Source organism: Ptychodera flava, chromosome 9 (assembly GCF_041260155.1).
Source record: "Ptychodera flava strain L36383 chromosome 9, AS_Pfla_20210202, whole genome shotgun sequence".
Taxonomy (NCBI): domain Eukaryota; kingdom Metazoa; phylum Hemichordata; class Enteropneusta; family Ptychoderidae; genus Ptychodera; species Ptychodera flava.
In genome coordinates, this window is record NC_091936.1 from 12,440,565 (window position 1) to 12,463,032 (window position 22,468).

A 22,468-nucleotide genomic window follows, 5' to 3' on the forward strand; every position below is an offset into this window, starting at 1 on the left:
TATGGTAGCTGTCAACATCAACATATGGCAGTTCTATGAAATCAGCAGTGGATGAAATATGACATGACATTCTAGTTATGCACACAACATATCCTTGAGGATATTGGAATTTCAATTAATTTCAAATAATAGCAACTCAATCCATCGTCATATTTTGTTAAAACTAATCATGGGAAGATCTGTACCATATGTGTGTACATATGCACACTTCATGCATACCTTTACTGTTTTGCATGCAATATATCACAACTCAAAAAGGAAATTCATTAGAATAGGAGCATCAAAATTTTCCTATTTCAACGTGAATCAGTTTTCTCTCAATATTATAAAGGCATGGTTTCAATTGAATCATATATGTGAAGTTTCCTGTGTAAGTTAACTTTGAAGTCTGCCATATATAAATTATATACCTCCACATATAAGCCATGATTTTCAGTTTCTTTGACCGTGACATTGAAAACATGCTTTGAAGACACACATACCAAATTCAAACAAAACTTCAGTTACCAAGAGATTTACTCACCTGATGAAATCAATTGACTGACAACCCACACTGTACTTCAATCATTGCATATTCTTTTATATTTCTTCACTGAGTAATTCCTCACAACAGAAATCAATAGTTACACACAAGAATTTCTTAAAATTACTTGTGAACTTATTTGCCAATTACTTTGCAAGGTTACAGTGTTTGTGACGACATAAAAACTTACAATACTCAGTGTAATAAGGCAGTTATGAAAATAGCAAGTTCATTTTTAAAAATAAAGGCCTATGTTCATAAAAGCGCATAAGGAAAATAAAGAATTCAGCCATTCTAAGCATTTAAGTCATATGCATTATGCACAGAAATGCAGTATTCTTTTTCATCTAAATGTAATACATGATTTTTGAATGAAGGGATATCTGTTGACAATTTTGGTTTACCATTTGCTAGACAGCCACATAAAAGCCTGTACCATGAACTTTGACCCCCTAGCATTAATCATGGTACTCTTCATTGTCTGAAATAAACAGTAACATGACTATCTCAACAGCTGTGCCATATTTAATTTTCCAAAACACAGATGGTCAAAATAATGAAATACACAGACAAAAAAATCACTAATCAATCATTGTGTCTAATTTCAGCCAAAAACTACTGCTATATTTTACAATAGACAGAAATGTGGATCAATGTCTCCCTTATTTTAACTCTTGGTAGTTTTGAGTCAATGTATCCTGACCTGTTGTCTAACTGTTTGCATGTTCCAAGGTGGTGGTATTGACTTCATACAGACAACTGTCACAACCCTGGCTGTTTCAAACTGATAAATGTGAAACTATTAAAGGGACAAAGTCGGCCATTTTTCATGAATTTTGTTAAATGTAAGATACTACTTATATTGTTTGACAAGTTGAAAGATACAAAATGAATGGGTGACCATGCATGTATTCGACCCCTGTTTTAGACAAATTAAATGAACCATCACGAAAATGAATTAATGGTCATGACCATTAATTCATTTTCACAAGGTTTCATTGATTGAGTCTAAAACCCAGGTCGAATATATACATACATGTAGTCATCCATTCATTCAGTATCTTTTGACATATCAACAATGTAAGTAGTATCTGGCATCAAACAAAATTCATGAAAAATGGCCAACTTTGTCCCTTTAAGTGATCAACCCAAGCATGGTAGTCAGGAATGATCCTACCTCCATCGTAATTAATTTCAAGACTGAGGCGTATTGTTCCACAGGTGTACTTATCTAATTAACACCTTGACAGGTTTTCCCTGTCATTGAATTTTGAATCATTCAAAATTATTTCTGTTCTGGTTTATGCTGTCTGGAATAAGCCCATTTACCAACATTCCTGTACCATGTATGAGATGTGAGCACTTTATCAAACATACTGTAAGTCGCCACATTGTGCCTAAATGTTACGCATTTATCAGTGGGTTTGAAACTTACATTGCAGTCTGTTCACTGATTATCAGATACCAGTGGCAAACATGCACAGAATGCCTAAGGGGTCTGTGTTTGATACCTCTCAAATCATCAAAGCTTTGAAAAATTGATTCAAGAAAACAAAGGTGGAAATGCATGTAAATCTTCTCTTAAAAAAGTACAGTAAAGTTAAACTGAAAAAGAAGAACAACTTGGATGAACAGCAAATAATATGCTATACATGTAGATTATGAAGATTAGCAAAAATGAAAAACGGCAGTATTGGGAAAGAAAAAACATTTCAGCACAACAGAGGATAAACTTTGTTTGGGTCAATCCGTACTTCAAATCTACAGACTACCATTCACCTAATTTCTGCCTTCTAAGGATAATAGCTATCTCTCGCTGAATACAATTTTACAAAAGTACAAACTCTCAAAAAGATGTAAATACTGCCCTGCTTTCCATTTCAGTACATGGTTACCTTGGAAACTGGTATAATGAGGCTAAAATTATACATTATAAAATGAGGATCTGACAAAACTATAGTGCGTACGTTGAAACAGAAAAGAAGCTCTGATACGTAAAATTAACATAAATTATTCAATAGTGGCAAAAGTTTTCAAAAAAAGGTGCAAATTCAAGATATGAAAGGGAAGCTACCCTGACCTGACTGACAGTTCGAAGTATTATCACAATTGGATCGACAAAATCTCACATTATTTGTTGCTTATTCACCTGATCGGAAATTATAAATGCTTTACCTCTACCTAATGTCTTCATCATTTCAAAATAAACATTTGCACTACCAGCTACAGCAAAAAAGGGAATCTTTTTTATTAAATTTTGTATTGTTACTGTATCGTATATTTGCGTTTAAGGAAGTGTTAAGCAGTCCAAATATTTTCGTTCTACAACTAATTCTATAGGCCTTGCAAAATTTCATATTGCAACTGATAAAAAATGCACAAAGGTACATGCACTGGTGTGCTTTGCACATAGATTTTAATTCATGTTATTCATATCGTATTTGTCTATTAAGTGATCACTCTTGGCAAGAAATGAAGTTGTGCACTTTTTGACAAACTACATATTAAACCCAAGGGATTGAGGTCAACACTCGTCATACTTTTGAAGTGAGATACGTAAACACTTGAATTCTGCCAACACATCATCAATTACGTCTCCTGTTGCTATTTATAAAACACGTCCTTCATAGTTACTGATACAGCTCTGATGCTATTTAAATTTCACAACTTATTAATCTACAAACTTAACGTTAAATTAAACAGCTGTTGTGTTTTCACGCGGATTATTTTGTAGATAAATTTTCACATGAAAACCAAATGATAAGGATGGAATCTAGGTTCAGCTAATGGTGCATTGTTATGTTTTTGTACTCTTGAGATTTCACATTTCCTAAACATGTAAACTCAATAACTTAAAACTACATAAAAATGTCCATTTTAGTTATCGGAGCAAACAAACATTTTTTTTCTAAATCAGGTGCAGTAAACAACACTATCATTATAAAGAAAATTTTATATAACTTTTTCAGTTGGGTAAATTACCAGGACATTCAACCTGGTAAAACTGTTCATGTTTTAAAGCAAGTGTAAACTGCTGCATAGAGAGATTTTTTATCACAGACTGAACATTTTCTCTCGCACTATTAATGGTCAAGATATTTTTTTGACAATATACAGGACACATTTGTCTCACATGTGGTGAGAATAAGGCTTAAAAACACTATTCCAACATTTTTTTTTTATCTGCAGAAAAACTAACTTTGAATGGGAGACAGCTATGTGTTAAAGCGGTTAAAGGCACATGAGCTGCAACTTTTGGCATTGTTTTCATGATTTTATATTTAGATTAAAATCAGTCCATAGAGATGTTCTTACTCAGAGATGTTTACTCAAGTATAATTATCCACCGAGTGGGACTGCATGGGGAGGTTTGAGTAAGACAAATAATAAACTTGTGTCACACTCAAATTTGGCCGCCTCCATACAACTACATGATAAACAGTGTGATGGTGCATGTACACATTTGAATCTTTACAAATACAACATACTGCAGCCCACTGTAAGGACAGGAAAGGGATTCACTCCACTTTGACAAAAAATTCTCCGTTTTTCACATTACATGGCAAGATTTTGAAAATGGCGGGAAATTTAAAATGAACAAAAATCTGTTCAATTTCTTGCCTATTCTGCCACAAGTAAACATTGTTGAGGCATACTTAATGACTATATCGTTCAATTTGCAGATTGCAATGAATATCTGAGGAAATTGGAGGTACCTTGAGGTTGGACAAATTTTGCAGAGTTGCAGCTCATGGGCCTTTAAGAATTGACTAAGATGTAATGAGTGTTTTGGATTACTGTCGGCAGCAGATGACAAGAGTTTGTCTCAAAATTCAGAGGGCAGTTTGTCACCTTTCAACCAGTGTCTATTCCAACAGAGTTTGTGGAAGGAGGGATATTACAAACAGCTTGAAATATTGCCTTTTGATATATCAGAGGGCCCAATCAAGAAGCCTTGCTCTTTTTCTTGTATGTTTACTGCACCTGACTTGATAAATGAATTGATCTAAAATGACAAAACAATGGTTAATTGCAATAATTGATAAAACTTTGCACATTGGCCAATTGGCATAATTATCGGTGAATAGCTCAGACTGTGATTACTGAAAAAAGGTAACTTAATCTAAAGACAAAGTAATTGATACTGTGGAGCAAATTAATTAAGTAAAATGCAAACTCCTTTTTTTCGTGTTCTGCCAACACAAATGAGCAAGGATCCAAGCCTGTATCTGCTGGCCTGGCTCTGAAATCACTAGCATTTTTAACTCCTGGACGCCACAGACGACTTGCACTTTGCAAAGCCAGACATTTCATGGTGACATTGTGCAGTAACACAATGACATCCAGTTCAAAGCTTATTGTCATGAGTTGTCATCAAGAAAGTCCTATGCATCGATCGGAGATAAATCTAGGACTGATGAGTGATGTATATTTTTACAATACTTGTGTTGTTTTGAAAACAAAGCTTTGACGGATAAAAATAGTCAAATTTTTCCGTCTACACTTCATTACCATTTGGCTAGACACAAAATTGAAACATATCTATGTATAGCTGTTGCGTAAAAGCCTCACACGAATGTTGCCCATAGCAAACAAGTACTCTGGGAAAGACATATTCACAAAACCCAACACAGTGTACAAAAATACCCTTTCTGGGTTCTATGTCAGTCTACAACAGCCTTTTCATGTGCTTTAGAGTCACTTTTAACTCTCTCTGTAGTGTCTTCAACCTTTCCAGTCAGGTGGGTAATCTTCTCACTCTGTAAGTCCTGCTCTTTTTGTATGTCAAGTGCCATGGATTTCAGGTTTCCGACCACGTGCTTGAGCTCATCAGCCTCTGCGTCGGACACGATCTGAGACGTTTTCTGCGCGTGACTCTGTGGTGTCCTGCCCTCACACGTGGACTTCCACCGTAGTGTTCATGACCAGTGTCAAGATCTGCAAAGACAGAAGTAGGTATTTCAAGAGTTGATTTCTTCTGTTGCATGTACTTAAATCATCACGGAACTTATAGACTCCAAACAGAGGAAAGGGTCAATAGACTTTAGTTTCAAAGTAATTTCAATAGCATTTCTATTTAAGAGGTGAGCTTATTGTGCAGGTTCCACAAAATGAAAGTGAGTTCACAATGAGGAACACAAAGTTGTGAAAAAAGGAAAAAGATTTAAATAACAGGAGTTTATAATTTCAATAACATTCAAACTTTTGGAAAATTTTCCCCGACTTGTGGCTCAACTGATGACATTCATTTCACAAAGCTGAAATGATATATTGATGATTTGATGACATACCAGCATTATACAATAGCAATGACATCAATACAGCTTTTAAGTGTATTTGCTTCTTTACAGGCCACCTATGTAGTATCAAATCTTCACACATCATATATGACACTTTGTTAATTATGGAAGTTTGAGGTTGTCACTGTACAAGATTATTTCCGTATGTTTCACAGAATAAACTGATTTGAGATTGACAAAGGATCAAATGATGGAACACACTATCAAAACGTATCTTCACACCAACTGGCTAAAACTGTTCACATCAAATAAGAAACATAATTTTCAACCTCTTTTGTAATCCAACCAAGGAATCACCTTACAAGTGCTGTGCAATGTCAGTCACATAACATAAAATTTTTTTTTTACAAAGAAAGGATACAGCCTGAAGTATTTCAATGAAATGCAAATCTTGGTACAATGGCCTTGTGCTAACTTTTGATGGCACATACATTTATCCAATTCAAAAACAAAACACCGAATTACTTATTTATAGAAATTCTCTATGTCACTTTTGAAAAACGCATTAAAATTTCTTTGAGAAATATATTAAAGGTTGATATAACTGTCAACTGGTAAACATACAGCATATCCATATTAGCATACAAGTTTGAACAGTTCCATTTGAAAAAGTAAACCATGAATTCATGAAAACTGAATGCTTGCTTACACTGATGTTGGTTCATACATGTATGATGTTCTAAGTCAGTGTCACTGAGAAAACTGATAAAATCAAGTCATGAATATTGTTGTTTAATGGGTCTGGATGTGAGTTCTGTACAACGCATCAAAAAAGCAAAGTTTGTGAACCATGATATCTTTTACTTTTCCACGTTGCAGAAATTTGCCGTTTTCTGATGACTGAAAACATTCTTCCTCAAATTTATGTTCCAAACATACGCAGAATTTTCACATTTTGAATTTTCAATTATGCTCATTATGATGGTTGTTTTTTTTAGTCATCATGAGAATGTATTTCTGATTGTTGATTTTTCCTGGACCTCTGCATATCAAATAATTAATTAAACCTGGTAATACAACTAGAAACCCTTGTAGAATTTGTCAAAATATAACATGAATATTGTTATTTAATTCTCTACACCCAAAATTTATGGTATAAAGCTGTAAATGACAGCTTGACATGAGTGCTATTTGTATTTTTATCTTATTATGATGCACAGTTTGGCTTAGACTGTGCTGTGACGTGGAAGATACCCGTCACATGATTGTGAGACAGATCATCATGATTGTGAGACAGATCATCATAAACAAATCTCCAAACCCTGACAGGCTAGGCAAGCATTATAATCAGATGGAAAGGTCATCATATTGTAACCATTTACTACTCACTCTCAGAGTACCAGCCATGTCACTCACTGGCCTATTGTGACACATTTCTTTTTTTGGAGTAGTGATGCACATTGTATCAGTTAACAAATTATGCAATATGGATGCCTGGAATGTATTATGTCACCTGTCTTTTGGGAGATGAGTGAAAGCTTTTGTAATGTTTTCACGATCAGACAAATTAGATGATAATTTATTCATGACACAATCAGCTTAGTCAGGCAAGGTCTTCCCCTACAATAGTGATAAAAAAACAAAACACCATTGTACCATGTTTTTTCTGCAAACAGTAAAGTGTATTTGACCTTCATTGCACATGCACAATATAACAAGCAACATTTTCAAATACATAAAATTTTAACACTTTCTCGTGGCAAATCATTTTCACGCAAATTAACATTGAGACTGACAGTAGCTAGTGTCTGTACAGACATTATTTTGACTAGACTGCACAAATATACAGACATAATTACATATTGCGTGGGGACACCCTGGTATTTATTGATAATGTTTATTGTTGTAATTGTAGTAATATGGGTAGAGGTCTATCTTTGTGTCTTACCTCCATATGATTTCATTGGTTGTGAGTCCAAGTCGACTGTATTCTCAGGCAAGTTGGCTTCATCATATTCAAACTTTTGGCCACATATTTGCTCTAAAGCTTTCAAAATCTGCACCATTTTGGAGGAGGTGATGAAGAAATTTATGTCTGGTTTACCAATCATGTATTGACTGATTTTCACATTCCATGGTGTGCTGATCACCATGGTGGATATGTCCTTAAAGCTGAAGGATTGCACCTTCTTTCCTTTCAAGTCCTTGAATTCTAACTTGTCTTCTTGGATTTCCAGTGTTGCTGGGTATGCGTAGTCATTGAATTTCTTCGCATACAGCAGGGGGTAGGTTTTGGGCTTGTTGGAATCTTCCGTAACCGGAGAGTCTGGGACTCTGGCCACGGCGCTCCACTTTCCTAGCCATGAATCCAGCCCTTCTATCAAGTGCTCAGCGACGGTAAGATCATTATTGATATCGTCCACAACTTGTGATGCGTAATCCAGCTGATCACCCTGGATGGCTAGTCTTTCCCCAGCTATGTTCAGGGTGTTCTGAGAGTCATAGGCCAATCGCAGCAGCTCCCTACCAAGTTCAGTTTGCTCTCCATTCTCACCGAGGGATATCGTAGGGGCAGGTTTGCCGACCAGCCTCTCTTTCCAGAAGTGTTCCACATAATGAAACACTTCCTCTCTGTTAGGCAGCGACCCAAACCAGTGCTTGCCTGTGTTGGTGTTGACAGTGACACATCTGAACATGTAACTGCTGTTCTCCCGCTTGACTTCTGTGAATTCCGCAAAATAGACAATCACATCATCAATGGGCTCTTTCTTGTCATCGTCTTGAAACAGCAAGAAGTTTGGTGTTAAGATGAGAACTCCATACACCCATCTCTTCTTTGTAGGCACATAGTAGCCAGCTTTCCATTCTTTGATGGTGTAGGAATCACCACTTGAAGAGGGGATCATTTTGCTTGGAAAGGTGTCTGCAATGCTGCAGCAAAATAACTGTTTTCTTATTTAAAAAACAAAAAAGAAAACAAAAGAACTGTGACAAATATAGAATACAAAAAACATACGGTTACAATGCTGGTGCAATGCGATAACAAAAGGCGGGTTAATCATGTTAATGGACACTTATAGTATACAGTTTTCATAACAATTAACTGCTACTTCAAGTCTTCCTTGAGACACCGTGAGTGACGTGGCAGCCTTGCAGGTGAGTGCCTTTTTTATTCAAATCAAGATGTACACAACAAACCACCATGACGTGTACCCCGGAAAGTTTTTATCGCGCGCTCGAGTCGAGGAGGACAAAGAACGGTCACCTTATGGTTTATAATCAAACTCATCGTCCGTAAGAACGTCATGAAGGCTGTGGTGTCGCGCGATCTACAAAGCCAGCTCTTTTCAAGGACGGCCAATGCATTTACTACGACCAGACCAGCATTTGCACGCATAGCTGGCCACAGTGGCTGCTGTAGCTATGTATATATGCATGTATATGTGAGGGTTCAAAGAAGACGTCGGTACTATGAAACTTGTACTTACGTGCAAAGACTCTACAAGTCGCCAAAGCACACTTATCGACGCGCGCTCGCTCGATTAATTTGCAATATGGCTTCGATGATAGATTTCGAGTTCCTGAAGATGCTGGCTAACTGGCTGCTCCGAGTCCGACGATCAGTTAAGTTGTTGACGCCATACCCACGCACAGAATTGTGGGGAAAGGCCTTTTAAGACTGTATTTTTTTTAAATACTTGTTGGATAGCTGGCCCGCATCACATACAAGTATGCTGTATTTACGTCCAACAACCCTGCATAAGTGAATGAAAAAGTCCGAATTTCCTTTGGATATGATTATCATGGAGAATTTTCCTCGTTTGCTCCATATGTCATACCCTAATCATCACCAGTGATTGGGAAATTTTTATGTCACGTTAGATGGTCCATATTATCAGCTGGTTCGCTTGTCAACAAACCGTCGAGTCGCGCACACGCATTCAAGGTCATTGTGTTTTGTACGTGTGAAAAGGCTCGACACTATCCGAGTAGTATGGTCCTTTAGCGGGTAGGAACCGTGGACATCCTTTAGGTCGGGGTGCTACCGATAATTGTATTATGAACAGTCTTTAAAAATGGCTAAACTTCCTAAGAGTGATCTGGTTAAAGCCATTGCGGTACACATTCCCAGCATTACCACGACCTCTCAGCTGAAATATATTTCGTCTGGGCTTTTTAATTCATCATATTACGTTGACAATAACTTCGTCGTCCGTGTTGCACCGCCTGACGATTCTGTCTTTGTGTTCTATGAACGTGGTATGATGAAACAGGAACAGGGCTGCACGAGCTGATCCGGCAAAAACCACCGTGCCAGTCGCAAAAATTGTCGCTTATGATACAACGAGAAAGGTCATTGACCGAGACTTCATGCTCATGGAGAGACTCCCCGGTAAGCTTGCCACGGATCAGAAAAACGCCGACTGGGAGAAGATCCTGTTTCAGGTTGGGAGGCATCTGGCTGAAGTCCACTCTCTGACGGCGGTGTCTCAGAAATACGGCTACTTAGGTGAACACCAACCAATGGACCCACAGGACACCTGGGTGGACGCGTTTGAAGTGATGTGGGGCAAGCTCATCGATGACATCGTCATGACTGGTTACTATGGAGACAAGGAAAAGGATGCTTTGACGGGGCTGTTCCAAGAACACCGAGCACTGTTCGACCGCCCTGTATTGCCACACCTTCTCCACATGGATATTTGGCATCAAAATATACTGGTGGATGAAAACAGCCAAGTCACGGGTGTTTTAGATTGGGATAGGGCCTTGTGGGGGGACCCTGAGATAGAATTTGCTGTCTTGGACTACTGCGATATATCAGGACCAGCATTCTGGGAAGGGTATGGGAAGAAACGTGACGAGACACCCGAGGCTAAGACACGACAAGTTTTTACCTGTTGTATGAACTGCAGAAATATATCGTTATTGAAGCTGGGAGACTTGGCCAGAAGAAGTCTGCCAGTCAATTTAAGAGACAAGTGATGGATATTGTATTCAAAAACTTTAAGAAGAGTCTGTGAATTGATGCTCATGAAATATGCTGTTATTTGCACTTACACATGTTGGACTATAATTTTACTTGAAACAATAACATTTCTTGGAGGAAAATCATGCCAGAAAGCTAACATGGTTGAGGTAGTTTGTCTTTTAGGGAGAGTATGTGGTACAGAAAATAGCTAAAAAGAAATGAGTGTAGTTTTCAAGCAAGATTTTTAGTCTTTTAACTTTGTCCTTTTTCTGACTCAGACTGAAGTGCTGATCCATTAACTATGCAGCCTCAGTAGAACCAAAACATTTTGGCCAGCTTTCCGATACAAAAATCCTCCAAACAATAGAACATGTTTCAGTGGACAAGAGTTGGTGAAAGGTCAAAACTCATTGTGGTCAAGTGAAATAACCTACAACGTCAGTCACATTCACATCAATTTTTACATAAAAATGCTGCATTTTTGTTTCTGTACTCCACTGGGTGTATATTGCTTCAGCTCATTATTGATGATATTGGCAGAAAAATACATAAAACTAGTGTATGCACAAGGCTCAGGCACCAACAAATCTAAGCAATGAACAGGAAAACTTAATATGAAAATAACACAATAACAGTGCGTTAAAAATGAGGTACCGTAGACATTTTTTACAAATTACTAATTGCTATACAGTAATATGGACATGGATGTCTTACAAGCTATGGTGACCTTTGCAAACTGATTTCATTCTGTTGTGTCATGACAATAACATGCCACACTTATAATGTCTACCTTACTCACTTCTTCAAAATGATATGAATCATTGACATTTGCCAACTGCTAGTATTCTGCTGTATCACTGATAATGAGATAATTATTGATTGTACGATTATGTGACTAGAAAAACAAACTTCAAATTTTTGAAAACTGGTTGAAGTGTCTTTTTATTTCCTAACCATGTCTTATATGCAACAATTGCTAGATTATGAGGTAAAACAAATTCATACTGTAATTGATGCCAGACACTTGTCCAGCATATAATCCACATAATCCAATCAATCTTTGCTTTACTTGACACGTATATTAACAGAAAGTATGGCATGGTACATCAAGATACATTATGAATGTAAATGGACAACACACCAGGAGAAAAACAGTAGACAATAGAAAGTGCAATTACCAATTTATGATTTGACCCAATGTAACCTCAATTTAAATGACAATAGAGCATGTCTCTGTTGCAGACATCAACTTGCCACATGACTTTGGTAGGAGCCCATTGTTTTCAAGAGAAAGCGAGCTGGGCCCAGAGAACTGAAATTTCAGTACTGTACAAATAAATACATTATATATATATATATATATATATATATATGTGTGTGTATATATATATATATATATATATATATATATATATATATGTGTGTGTGTGTGTAACACACAAAACCATGGTAACCGTTTTGAGACACTGATCACTGCAAAAATCTGGTACTTTGCTGGACCCATTAGATGACTTCGGAGATATTCACTTGCAAATTTGATTCAGTTGCTTTCTCACAAATGAAAACATTTCCGATACCCCTCAAGGCACATTCTTGGACCTATAGCACAGTGTGTAGATCCATACAACTTCTGTCTCTTCTACTGTAGATGGTTGTGTGTCCACTACAGTCTATTATTCTGTTTCACTCTCAGGCAATCCAAGCTGGTTTTTTTCTCCTTTATTATTAAAACCAAGAAACAAGGAATGTAGTAGACTTCAAACAGTAGCAGTGCCAGGTCATACTTACCTATCAGCGGCTGAAGATCAATGCAGAATTGCCCAGTTTCATTAGACGTCAGCAACTGTGATTTTTTGCACAACTTCTGCCCTTTGGTCAGTTGTTGTCTTTTGAATTACATATGTTATCAGTAAGCCATACTCACCCCTAGACTGGAAGATCAATCACTCACGGATGCTCTCTGCGCTTCCCCCTCTTGGAGGAATGTAGCCCTCCAGTGACAGATCTTTCTGTCTAGCTCACTCCTTGCATTGTTAAAAAGTTATACATCAGTCTTTCTTATTGGACCATGTTTACAGAATTACCTGTTCACCAAAACATTCTATCATATAGTAAGTTTTATGTATAATATTGCAATGATATAAAACAATAACGTCAACCACACAATTGTTTTTTTATTTTTATTTTTTTTGCAGAAGCAAGCTGGATTTAGTTTTTGAAAGATCATGGGATGGCCATTAAGTATATTCCATGTTCTCAAGATCAGATTCCAGCATGTGCAAACAAAATACAGACCAACACTGGTCTACATATCTGTAATATCTCAACTCCAATGTTTTCTTACTTTTGGTCCAATGTTTTCTTACTTTGGGTCACAACTCCATACAGGTCAAGTGGATATCTATTCACCACAATTAGGGATCTCCGTAAAACCATCCAATTAACTCAGATTCTGTTTTAAAACTAACAACATTATCACAAGGCATGGTATCTGCTTCAGACAAGTGGGTTTTAATAAAGTGTAAGATGTCACCTACATTTACATAATTAAAAGTTTTTTTTTCTTTCACTACAGAGAGCTTGGCTACAAAGGGACCCTGGCCAGACATCAAGGACACATTTTGTTTTGACACATTTCACTCTTGTTCACATTGAATTGCACATCAACTTTCTAATACAGGGTAGACCTTAATCCATCATGAGAAGTTGAAAATCCGTGACTGATGTCAAGATTAGATACCAGCTGTGCTTGTCCTTTGATTTTGCCCTTTTTGCCCCATTCCCCAAGGTTAACCCGCATGAGTCATAGTCAGTCAAGAGACTGGAAAAATTTTGGCTATTTCTGAAAGTTGCTGTGTTTCAACATACTCAGCTCCCCATATGCACCTTTGCAGATTCAGAGAAAACTACCTATCAAATCCATCAGTAACAACTCAATTCTTTTCTGTGGAAGAAAATCAAATATATATAAGTTACACAGCAAGATTATAAGGAGCAAAATAAATACCTATATTTACATTCTGAAGCTCTATAGCATTACATAATAAAATACCAGGGTACAGGAATCCTGTGTACACGATTGATGTTAATTCACAGTATGCAAGCCAATGAAGGTCAAATATTTGCATGACAGGTTATAGACCTATACCAATGTTAATATTTGCATATGAATTGCAGGATTCTGGCTTACAGATCACAAATTTCAAGTGAGGATAAATATGTAATGATCTTATATTATGGAGTGGCCAGCTTGCATAAATGTACTATCTGTTTCAGAGAAATGTATATAATTTGCTGCAAGATCACTCTGTGTCTGGTAGAAAATAATTAAATGGTAAAGATGTACAGTGTCACTCTCGACGTGACAGAACTCTGTTCACTATAACCGTGATTACTACATGTACCACTAGCTGGTTTACTTATCAAGCCGCTCTTTTATTTCCTTCAAAAATTTATGAATGTTCTTGAAGCAATTTAATGTCAAATATATCCAACTGATTAAGGAAACTTTTCAAAATGTAGCTGTGTATTAAACCACAGACAGCGGAGGTTCATCCCTCTACTGTCTACGATTAAACCAATGAAATGCCAAGCCGAGCAACATCACAAAACTAATCAAAATGAACTCTAGGTGGCGCTCTTCAAATTTGCCTGGGATGACTTTGCAGAATTTGTTCACAGTTGCTCTCTTGGTTATCCTTTTCAGCAGAGGTTGATTCACACTGATGATCTGAAACTCATTTCCTACAGTCATGGTAAAACCTGTTTTACAAAGTTTCTTTTCATTAGCTAGACCACCAGACAACACAACTGAATCTCTGCGAGCACTCTATAAAAACACAGAGCTTTGATATTGTAATTTATCATTTTAATACTTCTACATAAAAGAAAATATTTGAAATATTTTCTTGAATATATAAATGTAAGAATATTTCCATAGAAGAGAAAGAAAGTTCAAAGTGAAGCAGTTATTGTACAAATAGCAAAAAAATGTAAAACACTATTCGCCTATGAAAAAGGTCATGCTGTCCAGTCAGGTTTGATCACAGTACCCTGTAGGAGTGGTTCTTGTAGACTTTCCCATGCTACCGTGGCAACTTCACCCCATCTATTGCAGTCGGCACAGACATTGAGGGTCGGGTTTCCTGGGTCCACAATGAGGGGTCTGAAAGCAACACATGCAATAGCATTTATTATTGAACTAAGCCCATTTGAATGTGCCCACACATTTGACATGAGATATGCAAATTTCGTTTCTTTGATGTGCTTCAGTGATCAGGCTATCATGAAATGGCTTTCTGAAACACAGGGATAATGATGCAAAGAAAATTTTCTGTAACGCTTACACCACAAGCACAGGCGTGCTGTTTTCTGAGTAGTTACGTTTCGACGTTCTCTTCCGTAGCCTAATCACCAAGGTAAGAAACAGAATTATCCGGCCTGCCAAGAAAACTGCACGTTCTAGTCGAAAAATAAACACAAATCCTTCATTGAGTTACCTAGTTAGATGCGGAAGCATCTCGGCTGTCTAAAAAACACACTCATGTCACGATAAAATGAAAACTTTCGAAGAAATCTGCCGTGTTTGACAAACTAGGCATTTCTGGCGTCCAACGTTGTAATAACGCAACTCATTATTATAATTGTACGCCGTCCGCATTGCTGATTGGTCTGTGAGCAACGCCATCAACGGCTTCAGACTGAGATGCACCACTTTCTATGTGCAGACACCGTCCATTATGTTAATGAGTTGCGTTATTACAACAGTGGCCATCAGATACGCCGATGTTGTCAAAACGCGGCAGATTTCTTCGAAAGTTTTCATTTTATCGTGACATGAGTGTGTTTTTGGACAGCCGAGATGCTTCCGCATCTAACTAGGTAACTCAATGAAGGATTTGTGTTTATTTTTCGACTAGAACGTGCAGTTTTCTTGCAGGCCGGATAATTCTGTTTCTTACCTTGGTGATTAGGCTATGGAAGAGAACGTCGAAACGTAGAAGTACACTTATAAAAACTACCCAGAAAACAGCACGCCTGTGACCACAAGACCATTCTTTTCAACGGGTTCAGATACAGGCAATGAGGTGACGGGTTCAATTGACTGAAAAAATCCTGCATGAATGCAGCAAAGATAACCCAGCCACAGGCAGGTATACACAAGTTTTAGGTATACTGCACAACATAGTAGCCACTAAGTTTGTGCTGTATGGAGCAAACCTTACCAAAATCAGGTACATGCATGTCTGCAAAAGGGGTTATTGTTGTTATATTTATCAAAATTTGTGTTTCTGACACTGATAAGTTGAATGCCCTGTAGTTTCATAACTCAGAAGAGCAGATTCTGAATAAAAAAATTCAGCAACCGTCGTCAAAAAGAATTCTGTACTTGGGACTGAGCATTGTTACGCGGATAGTGGCTGCCATGCAGATAATAAGAAGTGACATGGCAAAGTGCAGGCTAAATCTTTAATAGAGCAACTTTTTTGATAATGCAGTTCTAAAAGTGATTTTCTAAATGTTTTTACTACTCTACGATGCTGTATTTTTTCTGATAAGGAAACTCTGTCTCTGCAGAAACCCTGAATGGCAGTTGAGGGGTCAGTTTTAGCACTGCAGGTAAATCAGATTTTTATCACGGGGGGTGTGAGCTCCTGTTCAATTCGAATGAGGAATGACGTCTGTCATGCTGATAATATCTGCTTTACATACCTAGAGAGAGACAAGAGACCATTTTTTCTTGTCTTCTCTGCTATGTCTTCACTGTAGTTGTGGTACCATTCAATGTCAATACTTTCATAATCTACAAGCCGTTGCAAAACTGCCTTAAAACCCTGCACAACGCTGAATGTGACCGGCTCTCCTACTTCCTCCCAAGTATCGATAGTGATCAAAGCCAATGCATATGAGGATGGAGCAGTCTGATTCTTGGCCTTACTTATCTCAGCAGAAAGGTGGCAGTCTTTCCAGTGTTTTACCACTCGAATGAGGTCCCTAACCCTCGGTGGTAAGGCTTGGAAAAATTTTACCCTCAGTTGAGTGAAAACAGCGGAATAAAACTTCCAATTGGAAACATTCTCCTCCAGCATCTTGTAAAACATTTCTTCTTTTTTCTCTGTTGTAATAAAATCAAACAAAAATAAGATATTGACAAAGCAAACCTTGATCAACCATGCAAAGCTTTCGTCGATTTTCATCACTGAACTATATTCCTGGTTATATATTCCTTGCCTATTTGGGTCATGGATTGTCATCCCCGTATGTAAGATTTTGTTTGTATGCATTTTAGTATACATACTAGTAGTTGATGAAATTTGGCTGTTATACGGTATGTCACTGAAAGTTGTTTGATAGTACCCGGTATGCTGTTCAAAACAGGTTCTTTTTGTATGTACAAGCTTGGATAGACAAGTTCAACTCTGCATGCAAGAAAGAACACATAGTTACTGAAAAGAAAAAAGATATTTTCCCTACTTCCATAAATTCTGTCAGTTGGTCACTAGCAGTGTTTGCACACCTACGAATAATTGGACGATACAAAGATTCAGAAAGTATGATTTAACTGTTCAATATTCCGAAAATTAAACGTTCATAGCAAAAAAAATGTGAAGTGACTGAAAAAAGGCAATTAAATCTATCTGCAATTATTACCGTCAGAAGGGTGGCTACCCAGGACATCACAAGTGGGTAGCAATTCGATGGTGCAAAGGTGATTAGCTGATGGTTTACTGCGTAGTTTCAGGCTGTACAGAGTGATAGCTTCCATATCAAACTCATTGTTCCACTTCAAACTACTCAACAGGTGCTCTTTGATGCCTTGTATTTTGGTCCATAGGTTGTGCCTCATGTCTTCCAGGCTGTTGAAATCTTCCAAGAAGAGCAAGAGTTTCACGTCCACAGAGTTGAGCAGATGAATTCCTTGACCAAGACAGCCAGCCTGAACAAGGATCAAAGGTTTTCTCACTTCATACTTTGGTATCATATTGTAGAAAGCCTTAAAAGCTGCATGAGGGCAAACAAGTTTGTATCTCCAATACAGTTTACATACAATTTCAATTATTGAGATGATAAAAGTAAACTTTTAAAAAAATTGTGCCCCAAACATTGTCACCCTGACAACTTTTTGTAGTTCTTTATTTGTTCGACAAAATACATTTTGGTCCTTGAAACATAACTGTGACTTTCCTTCTGTATTGTTTGCATTCATTAATTAAAAAAAATAATTTGATTTAAAATAAAATGAGAACTTTGATTCACTTTTCAAAAAGTGAGTGTTAAGTTATATCAGCAAATATTCCAACTTGGAAGTCAGTCAAAAGCAATGAAAAGTTGACCACAGCTTTTTGCATCGAGCTTTGATGATTAAAAAAAGCTGACTGAGAACATGAAATGTAGTCCAAAGAAAAATAAAGAAGTGGAAATATGAATCTAAATTACAAAAGGTACGGTCACAATCTGACAAAAGTTAGCATGTCACTGCATTTCCTGCTGTTCACTTCTGTCTATCCATACAACAGCAACCACAAAACAGATCACACTGGGGGCAAGTTATGGGACAGCCATAATTAACTGTATAGCTTTTGAGAACATACAACTTGATAAGAACTACCTTGATATACCGGCATATTTTGGTATAACCTTGGAGGTAAGTCAACATTTCAGTTATGATGCTGGAGATCCCATCATTGCATTCATCAGTTGGTTGAAGGTGCATCTCCATGTAGGTCGTCAGGTTGTCTGCTTTCTGTTTTAATAAACTACCCCAATTCATGGAGTGTGCATGGGTAATTGTCTCTGGAATGGCACTGTCTATAAGCCCTGCATTGCCTGGAAGTGTATAAGTAAACAAAAATACATTGATGATCAACCAAAAATAAAACTACGTTAATTACTGTTGCAAACATTGACTTCAAAGACCAACAGTATTTATACCCTTTGCACCCTGCTCAGAAACCTCTGCATGATGTCATAGGCCATCATGAGGTCAGGGGTCAAAAGTTTAACCTGTTCTTTCCCATTCCCTGTAAACAGGTCCACAATCACCATTGACAAAGACTAGGTTTGGGCAACTCATGGTAAGTGACAGGGTTAAGGAATGATAAGCATCATCACAATGAAATTTATTTTGATCTTCTAATCTGGAATGATTTGACTTTATTGATATCAATCACTCGTCTTTTTCAGTCCCCAGTATATCATTTTCACTGATCAGGCCTAGCATTTTAACAAATCATCTTACACTTCTTTCTTTCAAGTGGTATTTATTTCTATGGAGCCTGATAGAAAAGGATTAAGACATCTGGTTATATTCTTGGCAATCATTAAAAACAATTTTTATACAACAGTTCACAAAGTGTTAATTGCTGAGCTTTCAATTTACACTTAAAGCCCGGGGCGAAATGGACCGGGATCCGGATTAATGCCAAGTTTGGGTGGGCGTTTTGGGGCATGGCTCTGCATAATGAGTCTGTTGGTAACGGTTGCTATCGTTCGCATTATCTGCGTAATCTGTTTGCTCTCAAATCACGCTCTGACTATAGGCTTGGGTACAGCTTTCGCAATACGGGAAAGAAAAAAGAATGAAGGGAAAAATATCAATTTCATAAAAACAGGAGCCTGCTGATTGGATCTACTGAAGTTTTTGCTGAGTTGATTTACTGAAGTTTCGGGGTCATGTCATCGTTCGAGAATGATTCGGGTACTGACCGCCATATGTACATACGGAAATGGCGCCGTACGTAGTGGAAATAATCATCAAGAAAGTAATAAACATACACATTAAAAATAATCCGAAGCTGGCAATTTCGTATGTTGAAATCACGAATTACCGATCTAAACATTGACTGAGAAACACGGACAGGAAAATGGTAGGAAATATGTCTGATAGGTGAACGACGCGACGTCATTTCCCGATCGCTAAAATAAGAAAGTAAGTTCACTACGTCACGGAAGGATCGAGATTTCCATGAATCTCGCGTACCACGATATCTGTAAGCGATCGAGGTCGACTGCTCGGTTGCTTTGAGGGTGACCCCGGACAACTCATCACGAGTTATGTTTATTTTCGGAGCAATGGGATGAACCACGGACTGGGTTCATAGATATCTTCGTTATTGAAGAAATTAAAGTCCAACCTTTGTCGAAATCTTACGATGTAGTGCCAACTCAATGAGCCGATCTTGGACACACGTATTTTCTTGGGCCTATAGCCTTTCAAAGAAGATCGGGTGGTGACGCTCACTTGCTCACCTTGAAATGACATTGACAAATACAACGTTTCAACTGTTTTGATGTCTTACAACCTTACAACAGAAGTCCAAACGTTACTTGGGCAAGCGGTATGTCAAAACCTTACCAAACCTCCGAACACGACATTTCATTGCCGTGTGTGAGAACACGTGTACATATACCGTACATACCAAACGGCCGTTTTCAGGGCTTGCATTTATATCAAAGCGACTGTAGCGTACTGGTACTTTCGGCCGTAGATTTTTTTTTTTTTTGGGGGGGGGGGCTGTTTAAAAAAAAAGTGGCTCTCTTTGACTGACTGTAATTAAATTGATCATAGAGGCTAGTACTTTTCGATGTCATTGTCAATGCAAACTATGTACCCTGCCTACAGTTTTGTAAAATAGTGTACGCACTTTTCGCAAGAATACATCGTACCGGTACTGACTCATCTCTTGCTAAGTCACATCCGAAAAGGGTTCACTTACGCGATGTCATTGCATCATAAACGCTTGTTAGTAAAATAGTTTATGACAACCATGAAGTTTTCATCGTGTGTGCACGCCGATATATATATGTAACTCTAAGCGTACACATGGTTTGTTTACATCGTAATTGTTCTCGTATGCATAGCAAATGTTTGACCAGTTTACACCTCTGCGCGTCACTGAATGATTGACAATTGTTTGAATCACGGAACGACTGTTCTCTAGGGGCCATTTCCTTTGTTACGAAAGCGATTTTTCCCCTAATTGTCGTAATTTTAAAATGCTTCGTGAAATTTTGCGGATACCTGTATGGCCTACGTGTTTATGAAACAGTCTATGTTTATGGTATGCCAATAATGTTTGTTTGAGAATCGCTTCAGCTGATTTTCACGGAGCGGTCTACCTTGCTGTTGCCAGTTGTCACTCAAGCAGCCATTATGAATTTTCGATGAGTTAGGGGTCTTTTATACCCCGCACCGGGCTTTAAGCAGACTGTTTTTTCTCTCCATGCCGCAATGAAAGATTTGTTCGCGAACAAAAACACATTTGGTAGTCTTGGTTACCAGGCTGACTGCACTTTGGAGCTTTCATCCAGCTGCCCCTTTACAGTTTGGGGAAGCTCCATTCAAACTCTGTGCAAGAAGGCACATAGATAAGAGTGATGCATCCTGGGAGCAACTGATCTATGATGCTATTGTTATGTTTTGAGACAAAGTAACTGGAAGGACAGCTTCAAGATTATGGAGAAATACACGGCTTTAAAAGTCAATTCTCAGAAAAGGGTGTGACCGACAACTTCAATGTTTTTTATCAGTTAATTTATGGACAAGTATGATACAACTGATCCTGGATATATAAGTCATAGTTCACACTCATTGTACGGACTTTAAAAAGCCACTTCCACATAACCTTAACATTATATTTTCCATGAATTTGTCTCAAAACATAATTATTTTATCATAGATAAGTTACTCCCAGGATGCAGTGCTCTTTTCTGAGTCATGCCATCTTACTCAATGATTTTGAATGGCATTTCCAAAGGCTCAGTGTATGGGCTGCTGGATAAGACTTTACAGCAGGGCAGGGTACGCTGTATTCAACTCACTTGATGTCTTCTTCACATCTTCCTTCTCATGTCTGTCTCTGTAATGCTCGTCTAGATCATCCACTTGAGTGAAAATACGCCAACAGACTTGGCAGGGAGACAGAACACTGGCATTTGTAACATCCACATTGGCATGTTTGTCTCTGCAATGCTGTTCTAGATCATCCTCGTGAGTAAAAAGACGCCCACAGACTTGGCACAGAGACAGGCCTTTGGCTTTCAAAGAAATGTTCCCTGGAATCCTCATACCATCATCTAAGCCATGGCAAAATAAACAGATTATGATGAAATATGATCATCCGACAAAGATACTTGTGTTTTGCAAAAGAAATATGCATTTGCTGATAGTAAGCACTCTTTCCTTTGACGTCAACAGTATATCAAACAAAGTCAACGTAATAGTGATGCTGGTAATATTTTCTCATAATAAGTTGATAATTCAAAATCTACCTGAAACATTTCCGATGTGTATGCAGTGGTACAAAATTTGTTTTCATTGTCTCAAATTATTTTTAGATGATCAATGATCTTTCAAAGAGTGATCTGGTAATCAATTAAAATTAGAGCCTTCTGATGTCCTTCAGTCATTGCAATCAAAGAAGTCCTGACAGTAGTATAGGACTCACCTGGGATGTGGAAACCATGTTTGTCTCTCTGATGTCTTTCAAGTGCTTCTGCCTCTCTGAACGTCTTCTTGCACCTGCTGCACATGAGCTGTGCTTTCTTCTTGTGTTTGCCTCTCATGTGTTGCTGCAGCATATCATCATCCTTGCAGGTCAGTCCACACTTCACGCAGTAATTTGAAGGCACTGACTTCCGGCAAGATTGGCTGTTGCGATGGTTTTCCAATTTGCTCTTGTCTCTGAACGTCAGGCAGCACCTTACACATCGCACAGCTCTTCCTGAGGAGAC

The 22,468-nt window shown here is 37.8% G+C and overlaps 2 protein-coding genes and 1 pseudogene across 2 annotated transcripts; 1 reads left to right on the forward strand and 2 right to left on the reverse strand.

Moving 5' to 3' along the window:
• Positions 1-642: 642 nt before the first annotated feature.
• LOC139140025 (synaptosomal-associated protein 47-like) lies at positions 643-9,424 on the reverse strand (annotated as a pseudogene).
• LOC139140024 (2'-5'-oligoadenylate synthase 1A-like) lies at positions 9,252-22,316 on the reverse strand. The gene is made up of 6 exons (XM_070709019.1): positions 22,183-22,316; positions 21,557-21,811; positions 18,345-18,562; positions 17,387-17,672; positions 16,448-16,850; positions 9,252-14,900 (listed from the first exon to the last, which is right to left on the reverse strand). The coding sequence occupies exons 1-6, from the start codon at positions 22,313-22,315 to the stop codon at positions 14,756-14,758; spliced, it is 1,440 nt and encodes a 479-aa protein (XP_070565120.1). The 5' UTR covers position 22,316; the 3' UTR covers positions 9,252-14,755.
• LOC139140580 (uncharacterized) lies at positions 10,135-10,749 on the forward strand. Its single transcript, XM_070709925.1, has one exon. It carries the CDS (start codon positions 10,135-10,137, stop codon positions 10,747-10,749), a length of 615 nt encoding a protein of 204 aa, XP_070566026.1.
• Positions 22,317-22,468: the final 152 nt, after the last annotated feature.